General features: G+C 44.6%; 1 protein-coding gene and 1 long non-coding RNA gene across 8 annotated transcripts in view; one reads left to right on the top strand and one right to left on the bottom strand.

The window, feature by feature from the left end:
- LOC130294597 (C-Jun-amino-terminal kinase-interacting protein 4-like) overlaps nucleotides 1–26,334 on the bottom strand; it is a 279,068-nt gene that overhangs the window by 69,512 nt on the left and 183,222 nt on the right. For all 7 annotated transcript variants that reach the window (XM_056544684.1, XM_056544682.1, XM_056544681.1 and 4 more), the window contains 4 exons: nucleotides 17,939–17,992; nucleotides 10,669–10,845; nucleotides 7,186–7,315; nucleotides 6,673–6,759 (listed from right to left, as the gene is read on the bottom strand). In XM_056544684.1, the coding sequence (XP_056400659.1) occupies nucleotides 6,673–6,759; nucleotides 7,186–7,315; nucleotides 10,669–10,845; nucleotides 17,939–17,992 (448 nt within the window). The remainder of the gene's footprint in view (nucleotides 1–6,672; nucleotides 6,760–7,185; nucleotides 7,316–10,668; nucleotides 10,846–17,938; nucleotides 17,993–26,334) is intronic.
- LOC130294598 (uncharacterized) overlaps nucleotides 5,520–26,334 on the top strand; it is a 31,693-nt gene continuing 10,878 nt past the window's right edge. Inside the window, exons 1-2 of the long non-coding RNA XR_008848543.1 lie at nucleotides 5,520–5,530; nucleotides 6,143–6,356. This is a non-coding gene — a long non-coding RNA (uncharacterized LOC130294598). The remainder of the gene's footprint in view (nucleotides 5,531–6,142; nucleotides 6,357–26,334) is intronic.

Below are 26,334 nucleotides of genomic sequence, written 5' to 3'. Positions count from 1 at the left end.
CTAAGGCTGAGTTCACACCACATTCTTGCAATACAGTTCCCGTCACAGTTTTTTGAAAAAGAAAAAAAAAAAAAAAAAAAACGGATTCCTCAAAACCTGACTAAACTGTATATAAACGTTAGAACAAACTTTTATCCGAATACGGCTGAAAACCGTATACAGTATAAAAAATTACGGTTGCATCTGTTTTTTAAGAAAAAAAAATGTATACGTTTTTAACTTTTCACTCCATTATGAATAAAGTATCACTTGTTTGCACAGTTTTTTTTCTTGGAAATTCAATCAAAGTCAAAAACTGTATGGTGAACAACGGATGGAACCGTATGCACATACGGTTCTGTACAGTTCCCATTAACTCCCATGTTAAAAAATAAAAAAACACATACGTTTCAATACAGTTTTTCACCCGGACCAAAAAAACGTGGTAGGCTACAGTTTTGGATACGGGAAAAAAACTGACAAAACTGTACAGTATGCAAAACGGACACAACCTGATGCATCTTTCGGCATACGGTTTTCAATGGAGAGTCAATGCATATGGTTTTCAATACGGTTCCGTACGGTTTTCAAATTAAAAACGTATACGGGAACTGTAGTGCAAAAACATGGTGTGAACCCAGCCTTAAAACATTACCACACCTGTTCTGACGTTGTGTGTGATATTACAACTTGGCTCCATTAACTTCAATGGAATTAAGCTGCAAAAGCACACACAACCTTAGAGCAGGTATGATGTAATCAGCTCGGCCCTGCGCATGCACTGTAACCTCTGTTTCTCCTGGCTGTCAAACAAAGTAGTGTAGGAGTTCACAAGCGGGTACAAGGGTGTTCTTATAATGGGAAGATGTTAAACTATGCTGGGCTTTTGCAGTCTAGAGTCAGACTCAGTGGCCGGCATTTATCATTGTAGGTTAAGTGAAGCATTTATCATTGTAGTGTAAGTGAAGCATTTATCATTGTAATGTAAGTGAAGCATTTATCATTGTAGGTGTAAGTGAAGCATTTATCATTGTAATGTAAGTGAAGCATTTATCACTGTAGGTGTAAGTGAAGCATTTATCATTGTAATGTAAGTGAAGCATTTATCATTGTAGGTGTAAGTGAAGCATTTATCATTGTAGGTGTAAGTGAAGCATTTTTCTACACTTTTTTTGTGTGCTGGTAATGTGTAGGAGCACCACATATATTAAATGGTTACAGAGCATTTGATAAATTTTGTGCAGGTCACATTTTCTGAAATTTCTCTCTTCACATAAACCAAAAAGCTAAGCTAAGTCTGGGCTGGTGTAGTTTTAGAGACTTTTCAGTGGAATTGCGCCTGTTCACAAAAAAGTGCAGTTCATGAAACCCTTCCATATCATGTGTACTGCCAAAATCAGTGGATTGAAACTCAAAATCAGCAGAAATGTGTAAACCAAAAGGCGCAAAAAAGGCGCAAATAAACCCTGCTTGCGCCTTTTTTGCGCCTTTTCTAGACACAAAAAACTGTCTAAAGACAATGATAAATGTCGGCCAGTGAGCTTTATGATCTATCTTGCATATGAAATAAAACCATGATATCTCGGTAATAAAAGGGGTCAATATCAGAAAGGTTTTGACATATTCAGGTTGAGTAGCTCTTTTGAACCATGTTCTTGGTTTGTGTGCTATAAGCTATTTATACCCATACTTCTGCTATTAAAGGGTTTACCTTTATTATATCCCCACTTGCCAACTATGAAAAAAAAAATGAATTGGATAGAGAGGTACTATGGGGGAGATTTATAAAAACCTGTGCAAAGGAAAAGTTGCCCATAGCCACCAATCAGATCACTTCTTTCATTTTACAGAGGCCTTGTTAAAAATGAAAGAAGCGATCTGATTGGTTGTTATGGGAAACTGTGCAACTTTTTCTCTGGACAGGTTTTGCTAAATCTCCCCCTATGAGTTTAGTCTAACAGGATTAAAAAACCTAAAAGCATTTTTTCATGCTGTAATAATATGAAACAGGGGGCGTGGTCTGGCTACCTAGCTGCATGCACGTCTGAAATGTGAGCTCCGGCTCCCGCTGTGATATAAGCAACTTTCCACTGCATCCAGCCTTCTAATTCTGCACTCATTCGGGTGCTGGGGCCCTCAAGCATGCCTGGGAAAAGAAGGAAACCTGCTGGACATGCCAAACTGGCGAAATTTTACTTTTCCAGCGGGAATCCTGCAAGATGGCGGCGGCAGTGAAGGAGGAGGAGAGAGGTCTCCGGACCACGCACAGCTCGCTTCCCTCACAGTGCCTCTCTCCCCATGCCCGGCTGAGACGCTCCACGTCGGACCCTGCCCTAATGCCTCAGGACTCTGCAGATGACCGGTCTCTGCTGCCTCACAGCCCTCACACCTTACCGGGCCTCCTGGGCTCCTGCCTCGCGGTGAGTGACCGACCCCATGCCTGCGGCTTCTGCAGCTCTCTCAAGCAGTGCCCGAAACTAGACGCACAGGCTGCTGAGGAGGGTCAGCGCCCCCTGCTACTGTGTTCTGCTTCACACGACACTGGGGGAGATGCTCTTATGGCTCCGCAGGTGACGCTGACTGACACCGCCATGAAAGAGATGATGCTAGTGCAATGCAAATCCCTACTCTCCGACACCCCTTACGCTCAGAGATAGGAGACCTGGGGAATAGAGTGGACAACCTTGAGCATAAATTTGGGGACTTTGCAGTCTCCCATAATGATTTAATAGATGCTCATACCACTCTAGAGGATGACGTCTCTATGATCAAGGCAAAATTAGCTGACCTGGAGGAGAGAGGGAGGAGAAACAACATTAATATGCACGGCATCCTGGAGTCTGTGCCTCCTCGGGACATTCCACAGTATGTTCGTGCCCTCCTCAAAGCCACTCTGCCCGACTTACCTGATACTGACCTGGAAATCGACAGGGCGCACCGGGTCCCAGGCCCAATACCTTATATTACGATTTTTCTACTCGTTATGATGGTACTGAAAATTGTCAGTATCAATGCTAATGGCCTTAATAGCCCGATGAGAAGGGCCCATTTATGGCATCAGGCGAATACTCTGGGTGGGGATATTGTTTGTGTCCAAGAGTCCCATTTACTATCTACTGATGCACATAGGCTGTCGCACAGGGCATACCCTCATATTTTCCACTCTCATTTTCACAACAAGTCTAGAGGTGTAGCAATAGCTGTCAGAAGAACGGTAGCTCTCTCTATCACTAAGCAAGTTAGTGATCCTATGGGTAGATATGTTATGTTAGTTTGCACTCTCAACAATGCCCTATACACGCTAGTATCCCTCTACGCACCCAACACCAGTTACGCTTCTTCCGCTCTTTGATGCGTAAACTCCACTCTATACAAGCAGGCAAGTTTATAATATGCGGATACTGTAACATCACTGTAGACCCCCTCATTGACACCACATCTCCTCAAACAAGACACTCGACATCGCTAGCTGACATCCTTTGGCGAGAGGACCTATATGACGTGCTTGAGCGCGACTACACATTCCATTCTGGGATCCACAACTTGTACTACAGGATTGACCTGTTTCTTGTCGATAGGACTGTACTTCCCCTGACACTTGCATCCACCATTGACACTATACAGTGGTCTGACCACGCAGCAATCACTATCACTATAGATGAACACCTAAATTCCCCTTCCACATTCTTTTGGTGCAGCAACCCCTGTCGCCTTTCCCACCCCACCTCCCGGTCCCAAATAGAGAATGATTTATCTTAGTTTTTTGCTCTGAATGTGCCTTCCCCAGTTCAGCCGAGTACGTTATTGAACGATCACAAGGCGTGTGTATGACAGCGACACTCACTGAACTGAGAAAGGTTGAAATGGACAATAAATCTAATCCCTCCTCCATCCTAGCTGCCAGAATGAAAGACCTCAGACAAGACCTTAGAGCCCTCCTTCTAGCTTCGTACGAAAAATCGCTTCACAAGACCAGGACGACCTACTACTCCCAGAGTAACAAAGCGGGTAAGCTACTGGCTGCACGCTTGAAGGCCCAACATTCCAAGTCCAGGATCCCCTACCTCTTCCACCCCCGCACCAAGGCCAAGCTTTACACCCCTTCTGAGATAGAGCTTGGTTTTAGTGAGTACTATGCACATTTATATAATTTAAGTTACTCTACCCCAACTCCTCCTAACATAGCAGACATGACTGACCAATTCCTGACATCTATCAACCTCCCTTCCCTAGCCCCACATCGCCTTCTCCAACTCAATACCCCACTGAAACCTCAAGAAATTGCCTCGGTCATCAAACAACTTCCCAAGGACAAAGCCCCGAGACCGGATGGTTTTGCTAACCACTACTATAAAATTTTAGATCTCTCCTGGCTCCCCATCTATGTACCTTTTTCCAACAGGTTCTCGACTCGGGCACTTTCTCCAAAGAAAACATGCAAGCATTAATAGTCACTATTCCTAAACCCGGCAAACCCCCTGACAACCCCCAAATCTTACGCCCCATTTCCCTTTTAAATTTGGACGTTAAGCTATTTTCTAAAATTATTGCCAACACTCTAGCCACTATCCTGCCCTGCCTCATAGCCAGTGGCGTAGCTATAGAAGCCACAAGGGTCGCAATCGTGACCGGGCTTCACTATACTATATGCTGCAGCAACAGGTCCCGGGCCCGCCGCTGCCAGCACTTTTTTAAAACCGCCGGGGCCCTGTTGCTGCAGCAGGGTCAGACGGACAGGCAGAGGGCTGATGAGAGCAGCGCAGGCAAGCACGTGACCTGTCACAGCCTCTGACCTCGCGCGATTTATCCCCTGCAGCTGTCAGTGACAGGAGCAGCAGACTCTCCAGCTTCACACCGCAGCGCCGCTCAGGAAGGTGAGTAGAGCTAGGTTTGGGGGGAGGGGGTGTAATGGGGGGTAATGATGATGAGGAGTATGGGGAGGGGGGGGTGTAATGATGAGGAGGAGGACGGGGTGGGGGGTGTAATGATGATGAGGAGTATGGGGGGGTGTAATGGAGGGTAATGATGATGAGGAGTATGGGGAGGGGGGGTGTAATGATGAGGAGGAGGACGGAGAGGGGGGGTGTAATGATGATGAGGAGGACGCGGGAGGGGGGTGTAATAATGATGATGAGGAGGACGGGGGAGCAGGGTGTAATGATGATGATGATGAGGAGGAGGAGGACAGGAGGGGGGGGTGGACTATCACTATACACAGTGCCTTCCTCTTACAAACTAGTGCACCAGATCTCCAGATGTTGCTAAGCTACAACTCCCAGCAAGCCCAGACAGCCAATGGCTGCTTTGGCATGCTGAGAGTTGTAGTTTTGCAATAGCTGAATGGCTGTCCGGACATGCTGGAGGAACACTGGAGCAGTCGCCCATAGCAACCAATCAGATTCCAGCTTTCATTTAAAAAAAAAGTGGTCTTTGAAAAATGAAAGCTGAAATGTGATTGGTTGCTATGGGCGACTGCTCTATTGTTCCTCTGCACAAGGTTGGATAAATCTCCCTTATTATTCTTGCCATGAAAAAGCAACGGGAACCTCCTGTAGGAATGGAGACAAGCATGATTTCATTTACATAGGACTGTATATTGGTGGTATAGGAGTGATGTCGTCATTTACATGGGACTGTATATTGGTGATATAGGAGTGATGTAATTTACATGGGACTGTATATTGGTGGTATAGGAGTGATGTCATTTACATGGGACTGTATATTGTTGATATAGGAGTAATGTCATTTACATGGGACTGTATATTGTTGGTATAGGAGTAATGTCATTTACATGGGACTGTATATTGGTGGTATAGGAGTGATGTCATTTACATTGTATTTTTTTGAGTTCTTCCCCATAATAGCAAAATGTTTGGTTAATGCCAATCTACGTATGGCTTTGGCCATATCTTCCTCAAAGCAACAATAGTCAAATTTTTCATGCATCTCAAAATGTAACCCTTTATTTAACACCATAACACAGTCCTCGCTTAGAGAAATGTCTGTTAGGTTCACTACTATATTTTCATTGTTCAATGTCTCCAAGTTACTGTTTTCCATTTCACAGCCTTTCCTTTTCCTTTTCCTCCTTCCTCCTCGGAGTGTTCTTGCCCTAAAGGGAACTCTCGGGGCATGTCATCTCTCTTTCTTGCTTGTTCTACAGTAGATGGTTCATCAGATAAACTAGAATCTGACTCAGTCATGAGACGTCATGGATACCTTGACCTTTTTTAAGCACACCTCTTCCTGTGATCCCGATATTCCCGGTCTGACGAAGCACTTCGGCGCCATATGGTCCGTCACCAAGAGGACACCCCCGCTTGTATCCCCTAAAGACTACATGAATAAAGTCTAATCGCAACAAGAAGCCTGATGTGGTGAGTGCTCTGCTTTTTCTACCTTTATTGTTTGGACGTGATTCACCTGTTTACTGCGAGCGTGGAAGCACCATTATTGGCACCTCCAGCGGTTGCAAGGGGACAGTACTAAATCCCGGTAATTTCACACCATATAGCGTGAATACAGTAGTGCCGAGCATACTTTCTTTGCTTTATGGGTAATTTACATATCTGTTTAACTTTCTTGCACCAGTTGATTTGAAAAAATTTTTTTCCCACCGGAGTACCCCTTTAAAGTAACATTTATTAAAGCTAACATATCCTTAGTTTATGTAAAGAATAAAATGTCACTCACCTTTGTTCTAGGATCCTTCTGATCTAAGAGTCGAAGCTGGACTAACACAGGCACATCCTTAGACTCACTTTCTGCATTACAGTCACCCTAGAACATACACAAAATAATTAACAAGAAAATTTATATTTATCATATGAATTGCATACAAGATCATACATTCATAAATCAGTCTGCTATTTTTGAAGTATCCAATGGGGCTAAAGGTGAAAAATGTCTTCCAGCTAAATCTGTGCTACTCCAACACCAGCAGCCAGATGACTCTCGTAAACACAGTAAGGGGCTGCTGTATTTTTAAGAATATTTGTTGTTGCAAGTAGACATTATCTGTATGATTATACAAGCCTGGACTGTATCAAACCAAAGTTGAAGCAGACTTTGTGAGTGTCATGACAGGTAAAAAAAAGACTGCAAGGCCCAGGTAGAGTCAGGAATTAAAACTGAAATTGTGCAAATCTACCAGGGCATAAATCTAGAAGTATGTTTAGTTCTCACTGTAACATTAAACCAACGTACCCTATTTTGTAAAACAGCAGGAATGCTCCAGCCATGAATCTGTGCTCTCCCATGCTCTTTCCATATGTGAGAACGAATTTGGCGATAATGTTCCTGTTTTTTTCCTCGAATTGAAACAGCATCAACATCACTGTTGAAGAACAAAGACATTTATAAAACCTTTAGCTTCCCATCACTGTATCGCTTTGGCATTTTTTTATGCTCATATTTAACTCAATACTTTTTTTTTTAGCTACGTGAGTAATGCACTGCGTGTAATAACACAATAGGAGTAGTAATAATAATAGTGTGCAGTAAAACATTTTTCAGAACGTCACTAAATTATCTTTATACTAAATTAAGGAAGCAATAACTCAATGTACTGTATGATGTACAAGGAATAACAATGCTATTTTACTTTTTTTATACTGGCATGGCAACTAATTAAATTACAAAAAATGATTAGGGAAGTTAATTTCATTGCCTATATATTTTATTCATAATTTATTTGACAAAGGGTATTTAATTTTTGTTAACCAAACGCTATGACTAATATTGTTGCAATTTTTGCCAGGGGGGCGAAAATTGCAACAAAAAGGTCTTCCCAGGTTGATTGACAGACTCAACAATCGTTCGGGGCCGACTGACAAGACCAGAATGGGGACACATCACCATTAGCTAAGTTTAAACTGCCCACCGGGACTTCTGGAATGCCACCACCCGCCAGGACTTCCAGTGCAAGCAGCATTTCAGCTGAAGACCAAAATTAAATGGTACCTATCACCATCAATGAAATGTAATATATTATAGATTAGCCTATCTGAATTACTTTTCTAAAATACGTCTTAAAATTAACCACAAAAAATTTGGCCACCAGGGGTCCTCCTTCTGGTCCTGCCTGTAGTCCTGCAAGCAGATTGTCTCCTGCAGCAGCCGTAAAGAGACAAAATTCAGGAAAAGCAGGTGGGACCTCAGGTCAGCACAGTGTATAGAGTTGTATATTTCCCCTCCCTTTCCCTTTAAGCTAGACTGTAGAGCAGGGTTTCCCAACAGGGTGCCTCCAGCTGTTGCAAACCTAAACTCCCAGCATGCCTGGACAGCAAAAGGCTGTCCAGTCATGCTGGAAATTGTAGCTTTGCAACAGCTGGAGGCACCCTGGTTGGGAAACATTGCTGTTGAGTCATGAAGCCTTCAGTGCATAGTGCTAAGTATTGTGCTAAACATTGTGCTGGATATTTCTGTTCCCTTTTGCAGCTGTTGGGCAAAGCTGACACACCGTAGAGTTCAGAGCACAGAGATGAGAGATGGGGTGTGTGCGGTCTCAACCAATCACAGCCAATCTCACACTTAACTGCTCTAGACTGTGTGTTCAGAGCAGCATAGAAAAGTGAGGGAGAAAGTTCTCCCCAGCAGGGCCACAGATGACGTCATGCCAGCTGGGTATCCCCCTTTCCTAGTCTAAGAAGGCAGAAAACTGAAAAATAATAAAAATAAAGGGTTATCATGATCAGGCAGTGAACTGGGAGGATTAAAAAATGTATCAAGATCATGATAGGTAATTTATAAGCAGTTGACTAAAATATGACTAGAACTAAAATTTATTTGGCCCCCAAAATTAACACTCTGTGACAAGAACATGTTTCATCTTTCATGTTCTCAAAGCTAATTTAAAGGGCTATATGTAAAATAATGGATACTATAGTGGTACTGCCATGAACAAGAGATGACATAATAAAACAAAATGTTCTTCTTAATACAGAAGAGGTAAACCTGAACTACTAAGATTTTTAAGTAAGAAGTATAAAAAGAGCTGATGATATACATATATAGTCACATGAATTGTGTCAAAAATGCCACTGTTATGCAAAAGATCAGATTTCACCACCCCAAATATTAACACTACCACCACTTTTAAATGAATCACATAAATCTTTATTGAAAATAACCATATATTAAAAACATTTAATAGACATAAATAGGCACGAAGAATCATTTCATACAGGGGAACAGAGCGGAGTAAGGCAGAGTAAATCACATAATAGTAAATCATCAATAGCTTAGTCTCAATTCATGTATATGCAAGTACATCAATAAAGTGCATTGTGCAGTCAAAGAAAGGCAAACTAAGAAAGGAGACAGAACATAACACAGAAAAGTCCCAGCAAAATACCATACAAACATGCCTAACCACCATCGGCACAAAGGGCTTATGCAGACGGTGGTAAGGCATGTTTGTATGGTACTTTGCTGGGATTTTTTTTAATTGATGTACCTGCATATACATGAATTGCCTTCCTCCGCTCTGTTTCCCTGTATGAAAAGATTTTTGGCGCATATTTATTTCTATTAAATGTTTTTCGTATTTTTCGCTGTATAAGACGCACTTTTTCTTCCCCAAAACTGGGGGCAAAAAGTCGGTGCGTCTTATACGGCGAATACACACCTATCGCGGCGGTCCCTGCGGCCATCAACGTCCGGGACCCTCGGCTAATACAGAACATCACCGATCGCGGTGATGCCCTGTATTAACCCTTCAGACGCGGCGATCAAAGCTGACCGCCGCGTCTGAAGGGAAAGTTACACTAACCCGGCTGTTCAGTCAGGCTGTTCGGGACCGACGCGATTCCACCGCGGCGGTCCCGAACAGCCCGACTGAATAGCCGGGTTAGTGCTTACAGGACACCGGGAGGGACCTTACCTGCCTCCTCAGTGTCTTCTCCGTTCAGGGATCCCCTGTGTGGTCGGCGCTCTCCTTCCTCGTCATCACGTCGTCGCGTACGTGCGTCGGCGTGCGTAACGACGCGATGATGGCGACGGAGAGCGAGGATACCCGGCCGGCAGCAGAGATGTTCCGGAGCGACGGGGACAGGGTGACAGCGATGGAGGCCGACATCCAGGGCAGCGGTGACGGGTCCAGAGCGGCGGGGACACGTGAGTATTACCTCCTATGCAGTGGTCTTCAATCTGCGGACCTCCAGATGTTGCAAAACTACAACTCCCAGCATGCGCGGACAGCCAACGGCTGTCCGGGCATGCTGGGAGTTGTAGTTTTGCAACATCTGGAGGTCCGCAGGTTGAAGACCACTATTGGGTTCAAAATCTTTAATTTTTTAGATTTTGCACCTAAAAATAGGGTGCGTCTTATATGCCGGTGCGTCCTATAGGGCGAAAAATACGGTAGTAATTTTCAATAAAATATTTATGTGATTAATTTATATCTGGTGGTAGTGTTAATATTTGGGGTGGTTTGGTTACTTCACACTACACAGATTTGTGTTGGTTATTTCAGAATTATTTCTGTTTCTCTTGTTGGAGGCTAAAAGATAAAATAAAATGTAAAATTTGCTGCAAATCTTAGAGATGCTTAAATATAGGGGAAACCATGTTGACAAGTGATACAAAACAATGCCTACGTCTTTTTTTTTTCTTCCTTCAATAAAAGGTTTTTTTCTTCTTTTTTTTTTCAATAAAAGTTTTTTCAGAATAAATGTGCAAGCAACTCACTCTGAGGTATTAGACATATGGAAATTCACAGACTGGTTTGGTGTTACACTGTGTCCACCAGCAGAATACATGATAGCAGCAGAAGACTGGGCTCTGTTCAACACTGGAGAAGGTTTTGTTGGTGGCGTTACTGCTTTTCCTTGTGGGGCAGCAGAGGAACTAAATAATCTATCAAACCTGTTCAAATACAGCAAAAAATGTTTGACAGGTTAGATGTTAAATATAACACACAGTATTCACTAATCTATAAATACCATTAGAATGTCCTATGTGTATCAGTAAATAAAGAGATAAGTAACTTACAGGTTACGTTCAGAGGTTCCAGTATATGCTGTGGAATTAACCTATGGAAATCCGCAGCAAGAGTTTCTCTGCATAAAATCTGTTCACTATGATGTGGATTTGATGCTGAAGATTTTATTTCTGACTTTATTCTGCAGATTTTATACTGTGTCCACAGGACAGGGGATAACTGTCTGATTGTGAGGCAGGGTCAAGGGAAAGAGTATCCGGATAAAAATTAAAGGGGTACTCCGGCCCTAAGACATCTTATCCCCTGATGTCACGACCCCGTCCCCCGTGTGACTTCACGCCCAACCCCCTAAATGCAAGTCTATGGGAGGGTGCGTGATGGTCCCGTAGTCGTGAGGCTTCAGACTTGAAGCCTCCAGAGCTGGCGTGCAGCTGACACAGGTGGGTACTGCATAAGAGACTGCGGGGGTCCCCAGCAGCGGGACCCCGTGATCAGACATCTTATCCCCCTATGCTTTGGATAGGGGATAAGATGTCTTAGGGCCGGAGTACCCCTTTAACTAGAACATTTATCATAAATGTAATGGTGGCTAAAATATATAAGTATTACAGTATGGGCTTGCCACAGGCTCCTTGTGGCAGCTGTAATAAAAATGCATTCTTAAAATAGTTATACTGTATAAACATACACAATTATATGTGAAATATACTACAGTGTGTAAGTAATACATAAATCACTTAGACAGAGCTCTATCTGACCCTGTATTAGTTCCAAGGGATACAAAAGATCCTTCAGACAAACATGTATCATTTACAGACAAACACAATCAGTAAGCTAATTTAACTCCGATGCCGTCTCCATGGTTTATTTGTTTCCTTATGCATGATTCAATACAACATTTTCCTCAGCCTAGCAATCAATACCTTTGCTGAAGGTGTTACCAGACCCAGCGACTACTGAGTACAATGTGTAATGTAATGTGATACATTATAACTACTTAAACAACATATTTATAATAGAGCTGCCATAAGGGCCCTGTAATAAACATCCTAATTAATTAATTCATCTTTACCTTTTTATTCTTTTGATTTCTCACTCCCCAGCTAACATATTGTTTGTTATATTTTGCTATTTGGTCCTATACTAGTCAATTGAACACCTCAATTTACATATATAATTAAAGGGGTATTCCAGGCAAAACCTTTTTTTTATATATATCAACTGGCTCCGGAAAGTTAGAGATTTGTAAATTACTTCTATTAAAAAATCTTAATCCTTCCAATAGTTATTAAAGTTTTCTGTCTAACTGATCAATGATGATGTCACGTCCCAGGAGCTGTGCATGATGGGAGAATATCCCCATAGGAATTGAAAAGCTCCCCCGGGACGTGAGTCATCAGAAAGCAGTTAGACAGAAAACAACAACTCAACTTCAGAAGCTAATAACTATTGGAAGAATTGAGATTTTTTCATAGAAGTAATTTACAAATCCGTTTAACTTTCCGGAGCCAGTTGATATATAAAAAAAAGTTTTGGCCTGGAGTACCCCTTTAATAGGTATCTAATTTTATTATAGGTACCTGTTTACGAATAGCCAGGTTTAGAATAGAAATAACTAGTAGGACTGTTACTTCTAGGTATTGTATATCTTTTTTGCTACATGAGGTAATATGCACCACAGGTTACTGTGTATATTCTTCCCTTGAGTCTTGGTTTGAGCTTCATAGACCTATTTATATTTTACACCCACACCATTGTAAAACATGATGTATGCCCAGAAGTCCTCTATAAAGCATATCTGTCATTACAAAAGATTTTTTTTAAACCTACATGTTTGTAAGTTTAACCCATCAGAGTGGTGACAATGGGGGACATGTATCATTTCCAGTGTATAATAGAAGTTTTTTTACCCCTCTGCCTGTTGTGTAAATTTGGCGCAGCTGCGTTAAATTTATCATTCTTGTGCAGCTACTTTCTTGAATTGCGTTTAAATTTAGAATTCTCCTCAGATCATAAATTTACACTGCAGCTCTATTTAGTAGGAGCTTTGTCTGCAGCGTATCTGCACCTAAACAGTAAATGTGTCCTCGTTATTAGTTTTAGAATTTTTTTTCTTCATTATGTAGAGTTTTAATCTCACAATAATACCACTTTTTGCACCCAATTATAACACATCAATTATACCAATGTCCTTATTCTTCATTTAACATCTGTGACACCCCTGTGCAAATCACCTCAAATGTACATGGTGCACTCTACCTTATGGGCCTTGTTGTGCGCCCGCAGAGCACTTTGCGCCCACATGTGTGGTATCTCCGTACTCCAGCTAAATTGTGTCCCAAAAAATGGGGATCTTTTTTCCCATTTACCTCTTGTGAAAATGTAAAGTATGCGGCAACACCTGCATGTCAGTGTAAATAATTTGATTTTTATACACTAACATACTGGTGTAGACTCCAGCTGTTCCTTTTCATAATGGGTAAAAGGAGAAAAAGCCCCCCAAAATTTGTTAGGCAATTTCTCCCGATGATCGGCAATACCCCATATGTGACCCTAAAATGTTGCCTTGAAATACGACAGGGCTCCAAAGTGAGAGCACCATGCGCATTTGAGGCCTAAATTAGGGTTTTGCATAGGGGTGGACATAGGGGTATAATATGCCAGTGTTTCCCAAACAGGGTGCCTCCAGCTGTTGCAAAACTATAATTCCCAGCATGGCCAGACATGCTGGAAGTTGTATTTCGGCAATATCTGAAGGGTCAGATGTTGACGAACTACAACTCCCAGCATGCTTGGGCAGTCTGGGCATGCTGGGAGTTGCAGTTTTGCAACAGCTGGAGGTCCACAGTTTGTAGACCACTGTATAATGGTCTCCAATCTGTGGTCTTCCAGATGTTACAGAACTACAACTCCCAGCATGCCTCGACAGAGGGGGCATGCTGAGATTTGTAATTTTGGAACATCTGGAAGAGCACAGATTGGAGACCATTATTCAGTTGTCTCCAAACTGTGGCCCTCCAGATGTTGCAAAACTACCACTCCCAGCATGTCCAGAAAGCCAAAGGCTGTCTGGGCATGCTGGGAGTTGCAGTTTTGAAACTCCCAGAGGCAGCAGTGAGATCGCTTTACGGCGATCTCACTGCTGCCAATGAAGATGCCGCCCTGCTGCTGCAAACTCACCACGGGGACGCACCACCCCCGGGACCGCCGGAGGACCGCTCGGGACACTGCATGGCCGGGTAAGTGATGCCGGGGGACGGGTAAGGGACACTTAGCAGAGCGGTGTGTGTCCCGATCCCCGTGTTCGGGACTCACACACCGCGCTGCTAAGTATTCTGATAGCGAAACGCTGCTATCAGCTAGTCAGATTTGACTAGCTGATAGCTGCGATCGCTGGGGGAGTGGGGGATGAAACCCCCCGTGGTCACATGGTAAGATGGCTGGCTATCAGTGATAGCCACCATCTTACCGGGCGCTGGGGAAAAGTATAACGGAAAGCAGTAAATTGTAAAAATAAAAGGAGAATGATCTACAGTGTTAAGTGGATTACAAAGCTATTTTAATGTGACGGGGCTTGTTCAATGATAAGTTATCAAACATTTCCTATGTAAATGTATTAAATTGTTGGATCATAAAACAACAATATACAAGTGATCTAATGAATAACTGAACTGTAAACAAATATTCTATATGCAAATTATTTTAAAAGTGCTTTGGAATAACCAAGGAGTAAAAAGCAATATAAAGCAAACCAAATGAGGAATTGAGATAGGAAAGATAAAACATTCTGGTGGTTCCTTAGTAGAACTTTCCTTCAGAAATAGAAAGGATTGCTACGTGCAGTTAAAGTTGGCTTATATTTATGGGGAAAAAGACGCACGTGCGTCAAAATTTTTGGTGCAAAGGAAAAGAACGCAGGTAATAAATCCATGTGTACTATAGATGTCACTCCAAGGTACCCTGATTCAGCCACATCTGGAGGATATGCTCTACCAAAACGTGCGCAAAAAAATGCGCAAAAAAAAGGGCTTGCGCAAAATTTTGCGCAAAAAAATACACACAAAACAGGGGTAAAATCTTTGATACATGTCCCCCAATGTGATTTTCGTGCTCTTACCAGTTTGCCTGTAGCACATATATACATTTACACCCATAATGGTCTGGCCAATCACAGCACAGTAATAATACATGGGCTCTGCAATGTGATACATAAGCAGAAAGGAAAGAAACTGCAGCATCATCACAGCAAGGAAGGGGTTACACAAACCACAGAACTGTTATTGGTGCCGAGATGAGAGGGAAGTTTTAATTTACCTTTCAGGCAAAGCTTTGATCCTTCTTGAGGAGTCAGACAGGCTAACACATGCACAACCAAGAATCTTTTCCTCCCTCCTGCACATAGCAATAGCTAAGCTGTGAACCTAGTTCCTCTGTTAGTTACTGAATCCCCCCTAACAACAGGCAGTGTATAGCAAATTACAATAGGGGAGTAGTGAGGCATTGTTGGTAAATGGTTGGTAAATAAATTGATTATTACAAATATGTTACAGGTCACACAGGCCTCACATGGAACAACGTTGCTTTAAAGGACACATTTAAGCTTTATCTACAGTACAAAATGATCTGAGAACAAATATCCTAAAAATGTACTAAAGGGCAACTAGATGAGCAAATGTTAAAATGCAAATAGCACGAAAGTTGTAACCACTGTGTACATAAATATGAGCTTAAAATACCCTTTACACATCAAAGTGGTTTGCTGCGTTGCCAAGCGATATAGTTAATATGTGCTATGGTATATATACCTCATTCTTTTTGAACGTCAGACTTTGCCAAAATATTTTCAGCACTGAACAGTGAATGCACTCATCCAAACAGACCTTAACCTGTTGGAAAAACTGCCTAATTTCCATTTGGTATAACAAAAACACTAAAGAAACATAAAACTACCTAAAAAATTCCATTACAATCCCTAACATTACAATATATAAAAAATAAATCTATTTCTTGGTTCATAATGTGCATGTCTTTAACTAGTGGTGGTCTCCATTTAACTGTTATGGGGTATTCACATCTCAGTTATTTATGTAATATATTACAGAATATGCTATACATGTCTGCTAGGGGCGATTACTACCTCTGGGACAAATGTATTTTGAGATTGAGGCCCCCTTTATTTGTTATATCTAGATCTATGAGAGTTATGAAAACAATCAAACTGCCAAAATATATGATATTGAATACCATACAAATACATGCCCAAATCTCTATTGTTTTTCCACCTGGATGCAGTGGCTAGCAGCCAATTTATCAGGAGAAATGTGTGTCTGGAATATCTGCAATTTACAAAGGTGTGGGTCATGCAGATGGGACCACACTTAGACATTTATGGCATATTCTTTAGTTTAGCCATAAATGCCAGAGACAGAAATAACCCAGGTAAAGATGTATAAACATCCTGCTGAGTTGGTGGCTGCAAAAATGATCCAACAAGTCCTGCATTAGGTAATTTTTGCATAAATTGTGCTTATTCACCAGGCTGTCAGAGCGCAAAGGTGGCACACACCAATAACAGTCTACGTTAAAGATTTATCAAAACCTGTGCAGAGGAAATGTTGACTAGTTGCCCATAGAAACCAATCAGATCGCTTCTAATTCTTCAGGGGCCCTTTTAAAAAATAAAGAAGCAATCTGACTGGTTGCTATGGGTAACTGGCCAACTTTTCCTCTGCACATGTTTTAATAAATCTTCCCCTATTTCTCCTGACTCTGCACATTCGGTTCTCACTAGAGAAAGTGTTGTAAACAGGGATTCAGTCCTGGGAAAAAAGTGTGGGTACTCACCCAAGATTTCTACTCAAGGACTGGTCCTGCAGGACTCTTGCTTATGGTAATGGTGTTCCTGCTGTGGAAAAAGTGCAAGAACTCAATTTCCATGCATTCCTGCAGGACTTGAGCCCTGGTAGTAAACTGGTGTCAGGCAGCTCTGACAAAGGGCTTATCTCCTGTGAAAACTATGGCTTTGTTATTTTGAACACTTCTGTCCGTGTACAATCTGTCTCCTCGGCTGTTGAAAACTCTTTCAATAATTTGACATCACTGAGGGGGACTCTTAATAGTTCCCAGTCAAATTATTTTAAAGGAAATATGTCAGTGCTATATTACGCTTAGAGCCCAAGTGTGAAGAAGGTGTTGCCGAGCTGCATTATGGCTGCCTCCTCCCTCCTAGTAGTGATGGGTTGCTGCAGCTCACCAGCACTTTGACGTTGAACTGTAAACATGCTAACAGATTTTTAGGGTAGGGTCACTTGTAACGGATCCGCAGCGTATTTTACGCTGCAGATCCGCTGGTGACCAGATCCATTTTGAGCCTTCAGCTGTTGCCACCCCCGTTCCCCTGCCTCGCTCCACCCTGTTCTGCTCGAAATGGCAATCCGCCGCTAAGTGCAGCCACACAGAGGGCCTGCGAGTCGGCGAGTGCACTCTGACATTGCGGAGCAGTTGCTATGTCTGAGTACACTGCACATTACTTTGTAATGACATGTACACTGCACATGGCCTCAACTCAGACATCGTGAAGCAGCCACGATGTCTGAGTACACTGCGCTGCGATGTCAGAGTGCACTCGTCGATTTGCAGGCTCCGTGTGGCTGCTCATAGCGGCGGATTGCCGCCGCAAGCAGACCAGGGGAAGAGCGAGGTGGGGGAACAGGGGTGACAACCGCTGGAGGCACAAAATGGGTTGGGCCACTGGCGGATCTGCAGCGTAAAATATGCTGTGGATAAGTTATGTGTGACCCTACCCTTAAAAGTGGCTGTACACTTAACACTTATCTCTCCTGACCTCCACATACACATGAACGCTCGGCACAGCCATCATCTGTTGGTGAACAGTCAAAAGGCTGCTATACACCTTAGACAGTTGGCTGGATCCACTGAAGAAGGAGCATTTTTCTTACTTTAGTCTATAAGCACCTTAACAAGAGCTATAGACACTTTTTAAAGCATTATACTTACACCTTCCAGAAGGAAGATTTTTTCATCTGTACCTCTTGAACCTCCTTGGAAGCCCTGAAAAAATGCAGAAAATGTTTTATTTTTCTAACAAACAGAAATAAATGTAGTAATTATAAATATATTTAAAAAAACAACAACAATTGATAAAAAAACAAATTTAAAAAAAAACAAATGCAGTAGCACTTTATTAATAATGTGTTTTCAGATAAAGAAGCCAAGGAAAGATGGAAAAATCTCCAAAAGGCATCAAATTACAGATTAGACATTCTTATATGTCAACAAAAGTTAGATTTTAGTGCCATCATTTACACTTTCAAAATAACAGAAAACAAAAAAAAATAGCGTCTGCAAAACTTTGGGCACCTTGCAGAATTTATAGCATGCACTGCCCCCTTTGCAAAACTGAGACCTGCCTATGTCATGGATTGTTCTCAATCACCATCTGGGAAGACTAGGTGATGTCAATCTCAAAGGTTTTAAATGCCCAGACTCATCTGACCTTGCCCCAATAATCAGCACCATGGGTTCCTCTAAGCAGTTGTCTAGAAATCTGAAACTGAAAATAGTTGACTCTCACAAAGCTGGAGAAGGCTATAAGAAGATAGCAAAACTTTTTCAGATGCCAATATCCTCTGTTCGGAATGTAATTAAGAAATGGCAGTCATCAGGAACAATGGAAGTTAAAGCAAGATCTGGAAGACCAAGAAAAATATCAGACAGAACAGCTCGCAGTATTGTGAGAAAAACAATTAAAAACCCACGTTTGACTGCACAATCCCTCCAGAAAGATCTGGCAGACACTGGAGTTGTGGTACACTATTCCACTATAAAGAGATACTTGTACAAATATGGTCTTCATGGAAAAGTCATCAGAAGAAAACCTCTTCTATGTCCTCACAACAAAAATCAGCGTTTGAACTTTGCAAATGAACATACAGACAAGCCTGATGCATTTTGGAAACAAGTTCAGTGGACCGATGAGGTTAAAATTGAACTTTTTGGCCGCAATGAGCAAAGGTACATTTGGAGAAGAAGGGGAACAGAATTTAATGAAAAGAACCTCTGTCCAACTGTTAAGCATGGGGGTGGATCAATCATGCTTTGGGGTTGTATGCCAGTGGCACAGGGAACATCTCACGAGTAGAAGGAAAAATGGATTCAATAACATTTCCGCAAATTTTGGATGCTAACTTGATGCCATCTGTGAAAAAGCTGAAGTTAAAGAGAGGATGGCTTCTACAAATGGATAATGATCCTAAACACACCTTGAAATCCACAGGGGATTACATCAAGAAGCGTAAACTGAAGGTTTTGCCATGGCCTTCACAATCTCCTGACTTCAACATAATTGAAAATATATGGATAGACCTTAAAAGAGCAGTGCGGGACAGACAGCTAAGAAATCTCAAAGAACTAGAAGACTTTTGTAAGGAAGAATGGGCAAAGATACCTCAAACAAGTATTGAAAGACTCTTGGCTGGCTACAAAAAAACGTTTACAAGCTGTGATACTTGCCAAAGGGGGCAGTAGAAGATATTAACATTTTTTAGTTTTCTGTTATTTTGAAAGTGTATATGATGGAAATAAAATGTAACTTTTATTGACATATTATAAGAAAGCCTAATCTGTAATTTGATGCCTTTTGGAGATTTTTCCATCTTTCCTTGGCTTCTTTATGCACATTAATACAAATTTTTACCTGGGGTGCCCAAACTTTTGATCCCCACTGTATTACATCTACATTTTAGGTTAGCATTTTCTGATATTTTAAAGCAGAGGAAGCCTAAGAAAATTAACATTTTGTAGCCATAATGGTCTTAGAAAAATGTGCAGGTGTAGTTTCTACTTGTAAAGACCCAATTGAAAGGGAGTCTCTAGTGCAATGCTTCCTGGTGAGAAAAAAAAAAAAAAAAAAAAAAAAAAAAAAGTAAGCACTTATCCTCCATCTACGCTGCATTATCAAGCATGCTCCAATTTCTCATCTCATCTCATACATACATTTAAAATATGCACAAAGCCAAAAAATACAAATGTTTGAAAAAGGAGATTTTTTTTATGCTTTATCTCTTTGTCGAAGGATCCATTGGGGGACACAGACCATGGGTGTATGCTGCTGTCACTAGGAGGTTTGACACTATGGCAACAAAAGAAGTCGGCTCCTCCCAGCAGGATATACCCAGGCGCTGAGCTAATCAGTTTTAGTTCCAGAGCAATAGGAGAGGACCGACAGGTCAAGGAAAAACACGAACTGTCCTAGAACCAGAAGAAAAAGTATAACTGAACATACCCTCGGACAGAGAACCAAAGAGGAACCCAAAAAGGGCGGGAGCTGTGTCCCCCAATGGATCCTTCGAGAAAGAGATTTTACGGTAAGCATAAAAAAATCTCCTTTCCTCTATCGGCCCCATTGGGGGACACAGACCATGGGACGTACCAAAGCCATCCCTTGGGTGGGCAGATAGTCAGGCAGACGGCTGTTCCACTGCTGCCTGCAGCACTTTACGGCCCAGACTAGCATCAGCTGATGCGAAGATATGAACCCGGTAGAACCTCGAGGAAATGTGCAAAGACGACCAGGTAGCCGCTTTGCAAATCTGCGAGGCCAAGGCTTTGTTCTGGAGAGTCCAGGATGCTCCAACAGAACGGGTAGAATGAGCCTGAAGGGAGGGATCTTCCCCCTACAGCGATAGGCTTCTGAAATAGCAGACCGGATCAACCGAGAAATGGTGGCCTTGGAAGCAGGTTGTCCCTTACGACGACCTTCCGTAAGGACGAAAAAGTAATCGCACTGACGAAAGGAAGAGGTGATAGAGAGGTAGGACCTAACAGCCCGAACCACATCCAGTTTGTGGAGCAAAGGCTCCTTGGGATGAGAAGGAGCGGGACAAAAGGACAGAAGGACAATGTCCTCATTGAGATGAAAGGCCGAAACGACCTTAGGCAAAGAGGAAGGATCTGGCCGGAAGACAACCTTGTCCTGGTGAATCACCAGAAACGGAGAACGGCAGGAGAGAGCTGCCAATCTTGACACTCTCCGAATGGAGGTGATCGCAACAAGAAACGCCACTTTCCAAGAAAGGAGGCGCAGGGACACCTCCCTAAGGGGTTCAAAGGGGGAACCTTGGAGGACACCCAGAACCAAGTTTAAGTCCCAAGGGGGAGAAGGTGACCGATAAGAAGGGGCAGCATGCGCCACTCCTTAAAGGAAGGTCCGGACATCAGAATTAGAAGCCAGAGGACGCTGAAAAAGAATAGAAAGAGCCGAAACCTGACCCTTAAGGGAACTGAGAGACAACCCCTGTTCCAATCCCGACTGCAAGAAGGAGAGAAGACGGGGAACGGAAAAAGTAACAGGAGACAAGACCTAAGCTTCACATCAACCAAAATAAGACCGCCAGGTAAGGGGGTAAATTTTCGCCTAGGAGGGCTTGCGAGCCCTGAGCATGGTGCAAATGACTTGGGAAGAGAAACCGCGGGCTCTCAAAACCGCGGTCTCAACCGCCACGCCGTCAAATGCAGCGACAGTAAACTGGGGTGGCAAAATGGACCCTGAGACAGCAGGTCCGCGCGAAGTGGAAGGCGCAACGGAGCGTCGTCCAGGAGCCTGACTACGTCGGCATACCGCGTCCTTCTGTGCCAATCTGGAGCCACTAGTATGGCGGAACGCCCTCCGCTTTGAGCTTCTTCAGAACCCTGGGAAGGAGTGGAAGGGGAGGGAATAGATAGGGCAGGGCAAACCTCGCCCAAAGAATCACTAGGGCATCCACAGCTAGAGCCAGAGGGTCCCGGGACTTTGACACAAATGGAAGAATCTTCTGATTGTGCCGAGACGCGAAGAGGTCCACGTCTGGAATGCCCCAGAGGTCGCAGACCTGCGTGAAGACCTCCGGATGTAGAGACCACTCGCCAAGGTCGGCTGAGGACCAGCTGAGGAAGTCCGCTTCCCAGTTGAGAACACCCGGAATGTGAATCGCTGAAATAGCCGGAACCTTGTGTTCCACACAGAGGAGAATCTTTGTCACCTCAGCCATGGCTGCCGAGCTGCGAGTGCCGCCCTGCCGATTGATGTAAGCTACGGCCATGGCGTTGTCCGACTGGACGTGGCAGGGCAGGTCTGAAGCAGGGTCTCCCAATGAAGAAGACAAAGAAGGATCGCCCTCAGTTCCAAGATGTTTATCGGAAGAAGGGCTTCCCGGGGAGACCAGAGGCCTTGAACCGTCCAGTCCCTGAACACACTGCCCCAGCCCGACAGACTGGCATCTGTTGTGACCACCTGCCAGTGGAAGGGAAGAAATGATCGCCCCTGAAGAAGAAGGGGGGAGCGGAGCCACCAGAGCAGAAACTGACGGATCCGAGGAGGGAGAACAATCTTGTGATCAAGAGACAGAGGAGATCTGTCCCATCAAGAAAGAATAGCAGGTTGAAGGGGGCAGTAATGAAACTGGGCAAAGGGTACGGCCTCCATAGCAGCCACCATCCGACCCAAGACTTCCATGCGAATGCGGATGGAAACTGGGACCTGGGCCCGAAGGGAGAGGACTCCTGACAAGAGAGTCAGACGTTTGTCCAGTGGAAGGCCAATCCGGGCAGAGGCCATGTTGAATAGAAGTCCCAAGAAGATCAGAGATTGGGTGGGAGAGAGGACAGACTTGCCCCTGTTGACCATCCACCTGAAGCGATCCAGGGTCCGGAGAGTGAAATCCACATTCTCCAGAGTCTGGACACTGGTGGGAGCCTTGATGAGAAGGTCGTCCAGGTAAGGGATCACTGAGACCCCTCTCGACCGCAAAAGGGCTATCACCGATGCAAGGATCTTGGTAAAGACCCGAGGAGCAGTGGCCAGACCAAAGGGGAGGGCTACGAATTGAAAATGCCCCTCCGGAACCGCAAAGCAGGGGTACCGCTGATGGCTGGGAAATATTGGAACATGGAGGTAGGCATCCTTGATGTCCACTGAAGAAAGAAACTCCCCCTGTTCCATGGACGCCACTACTGAGAGATTCTATTCGGAAGTGGCAGATGAGAAGAGGACGGTTGAGACGCTTGTGATCCAAGATTGGCCGCACAGAACCGCCTTTCTTGTGTACCACAAAAAGATTGGAATAGAAACTCTGAAAGCGTTCCCTGGGAGGAACGGGACAATGACTCCTTGGAGAAGTAGGGACTGAAGGGCCTCCCGAAACTGCTTCGCAAGAGAAGGAGACCATGGGACCGTGGACTGAAAAAAAACGATCCCTGAGAAGGGAGGCAAATTCGATGCAGTATCTGTTGGACACCACGTCCCTGACCGAGGAGTCCTGAATGTGTGTGGTCCAGATGTCTCGAAAAAGTAAGAGCGGCCTACCACTTGAGAAAAATCTGCAGGTGGGGGTTTGACTTCATGCGGATGTGGGTTTGCGGTTGCCCGATTTGGCTGCAAAACGGCCAGAACAGGTGGTGTCCGACTTCCAAGACGGGCGCACCCGGAACGAGGGAGCCTTCTTGTCCCGCGAAGGCGCCTGCCCAGAACCTTTATTGGGGCCAAAAGTCCGTCTGAAAGAAGAGGACTTCCTCTGGGAAGTAGTGCGAGCCTTATTTTGAGGCAATAAGGAACTCTTACCCCCCGTCGCCTCAGAGATAATCTCGTCAAGGCGCTTGCCAAAAAGACGGGTACCAGTAAAAGGAAGCTCGGTGAGAGACCTTTTGGAGGCGGCATCCGCATCCCACGCCTTAAGCCACATGGAACGGCAGAGGGCCGCTAGGTGACAAACAGCAAATGCTGCACAGCGGGCTGACTGCATAGATGCTGTACACAGAAAGTCCCCAGCTTTAGAGCATTGGAGAACCAAAGCAGATAGATCCTCCGGGGATGATGCCGCCAGGATACCCTGACAAAGTTGTGAGCACCAAACCGTAAGGGCCTTGGACACCCAGGCAGAGGCAAAGGTGGGAAGTAGGGAAGAGCCTGCTGCTTCAGAGGCAAACTTCGCTAAGGACTCCACCTTCTTGTCCGTCGGATCCTTGAAGGCAGCCGCGGCTGCTAGCAGCAGTGTAGTAGCTTTAGAGAGGCGGTAAACTGGTGGATCCAATGAGGGAGGGGAAACCACCTTTGAGACAAGGTCCTTGGCGAATGGATAACGCGCTTGAACCTTCTTCATTCCCAGGAATCTCTTGTCAGGATGTCTCCATGCAGATTCCAGAAGGGTGTCAAATGCAGCATGAGAGCAGAACATTTGAGGTGCTGGTTTAGCACGATGAAAGGATACTTCAGGAGTCACGTCCGAAGATCCTGGGTCCTCTAAGTGAAAGGTGTCTCTTATGGCCGCAACCAATGAGTTCACCGTTTCAACTGTATCCGAGCGGTCCTCTGAGTCAGATGCCGATTCGGAAGCCTCATCTGCCAGTTCACCAGGAGAATGTGAACGAGTGGAGGCAGCCCTGGAGGGGGGCGAGCCCGATCGGGTACGCGGCTCTGGAGAGGCAGAGCGGTGACCCCGGAAACATCCTCTGGAGGAGCGACGTTTGTGACCAGATGACACGGGCGGCGGGACCCACGAGGGGAGTGCCCACGTCTACCTGAAGACTCAATGGAAGAGTCAGAAGAGGCCCCCCTAGTACGCTTGTGAGAGCGTGAAGCATCTGGTGAAGAGGAGCGGGACCCTTTAGAGGGCCGGCGTAGGGCAGAACTCTTCAAGGCAGACACCACGTCATGGGAGGCCTCAGCCACCAAACGGGAGACTTGAGTCAAGTCAGTCATATACTGGGATAGAGAAGAAACCCAGGCTGGTGGGGCGGCCGAATCCACCGAGACTGAAAGAGCATCCGGGAGTGCCAGGGGGTGTGGGGGAGCAGTGGAGCAGGCAGAGCAAGTGGGTTCAGCAGAACCAGGCATTTTGGAATTACAGCTCTTACAGACAAAATGGTAAACTAATGCTCCAGTTGTCTGTTCAGAGGGAGGAACAGTTCTTGGTACGGACATAATGAAAAGAGAACTCTCTCATCCGAGTCTGTGTCCCCAGGGCAGCTGCTGTGAGGAGAACTCCGCTCTAGAATAGATAGGGAAGGGAGAAAAAAACAGCCAATAGCCAGAGAGGGGTGTGCCAGGAGCAGGGGCACTGTTGATTGGCCCCTGCCACCTACAATCGTGCGCACAGCGCTGATTGGAGGACAATTCGCACCTCTTAGAAGCTCCGGCGGCCCTGGGTGGGCGGAGCTAAAGCGCCCCGGCCGCTGGAGTGCCGAGAAGAAATACCGTAATGGCGCCTGCTCCTTGCCCCGAGCGCACATGTCGTTCGCATATGCGCTCGCAGAGAAGTGAGCAGGCGAGACTCTTTTTCGCCGGCAGCAGTCTGCTGCTGAAAGTGAAAGTAAGTTGGCGCTTCGTGTGCCTGCATAGTATAAACGCCGCGGCTGTCAGCCGCATAAGTAAAAACACACACAAACACACAAGAGCTTAGGTGCATGTGAAATAAACTGTGCCCCGTTCAAAATGCCACTGCTCACCCCAGAAATAAAGATAAAGCCCCTTGTCCAGGCCAGCCTCATTAGAACCTGAAAGGTGGGCCAAAAACTGAGGGTCTCCAGAGGTCTGCACCTAAGGGAGAAAGGGAAATATACTCACCTCAGTCAGAAGAACTTACCTAATGGAGTCTTCTGTGAGGTCTTCAGTCAGCTTTCTGTCACCTGCATCACGCCGAGCTACCATGTGCGAGCGAGGCGAGCAGGGAATAGGGGGACCCGGACCCATGAGGTACAACCCCAGGCGCTGACCGTTGGCGAGAGGGGGTTAACAGCACATATACGCAATGTCTGTGTCCCCTCAATCGCAATGGGGAAACAGTGAGCTGCAGTTCCTGAGTCCCCACCTGAAAACAGGAAAGAAAACGGGATAAAAAAAACTAACACATCCCTAATCCAAACCATGCCCACCTCCTTAGACACTAAGCTAAAACTGATTAGCTCAGGGCCTGGAGGCGGGTGTATCCTGCTGGGAGGAGCCAACTTCTTTTGTTGCCATAGTGTCAAACCTCCTAGTGACAGCAGCATGCACCCATGGTCTGGGTCCCCCAATGGAGCCGATAGAGAAATAAACCTAATAAACAAAAAGAAAAATAGCCAGCACAACTACCTAATACACAGGTGTATACACAGGTGAAATGAGGCCACCTCCACGTGGTGGATGGGAGGACACGTTTTGATCAAAAAGAGTGCGCTAAGAGCCTAAATTTTTTGACCAAGAGTGCTGCTGCAACCTTCTTTTTTTGTATACTCTGTATTTACCACAGCAGCATGCACCCATGTATTAGGTAGTTGCGCTGGCTATTTTTGTTTTGTGCAACTTCGGGGGAATGGCACCCGCAGTAGCCGTGCACCCCTCCCCTTTTTCACAGGAAGTATTTTAAATTGATAATGGATCC

This window comes from Hyla sarda, chromosome 10, assembly GCF_029499605.1.
Source record: "Hyla sarda isolate aHylSar1 chromosome 10, aHylSar1.hap1, whole genome shotgun sequence".
Lineage (NCBI taxonomy): Eukaryota > Metazoa > Chordata > Amphibia > Anura > Hylidae > Hyla > Hyla sarda.
Note: the sequence above shows the minus strand (reverse complement) of the source record. Positions and strands in the feature narration are given on the sequence as shown.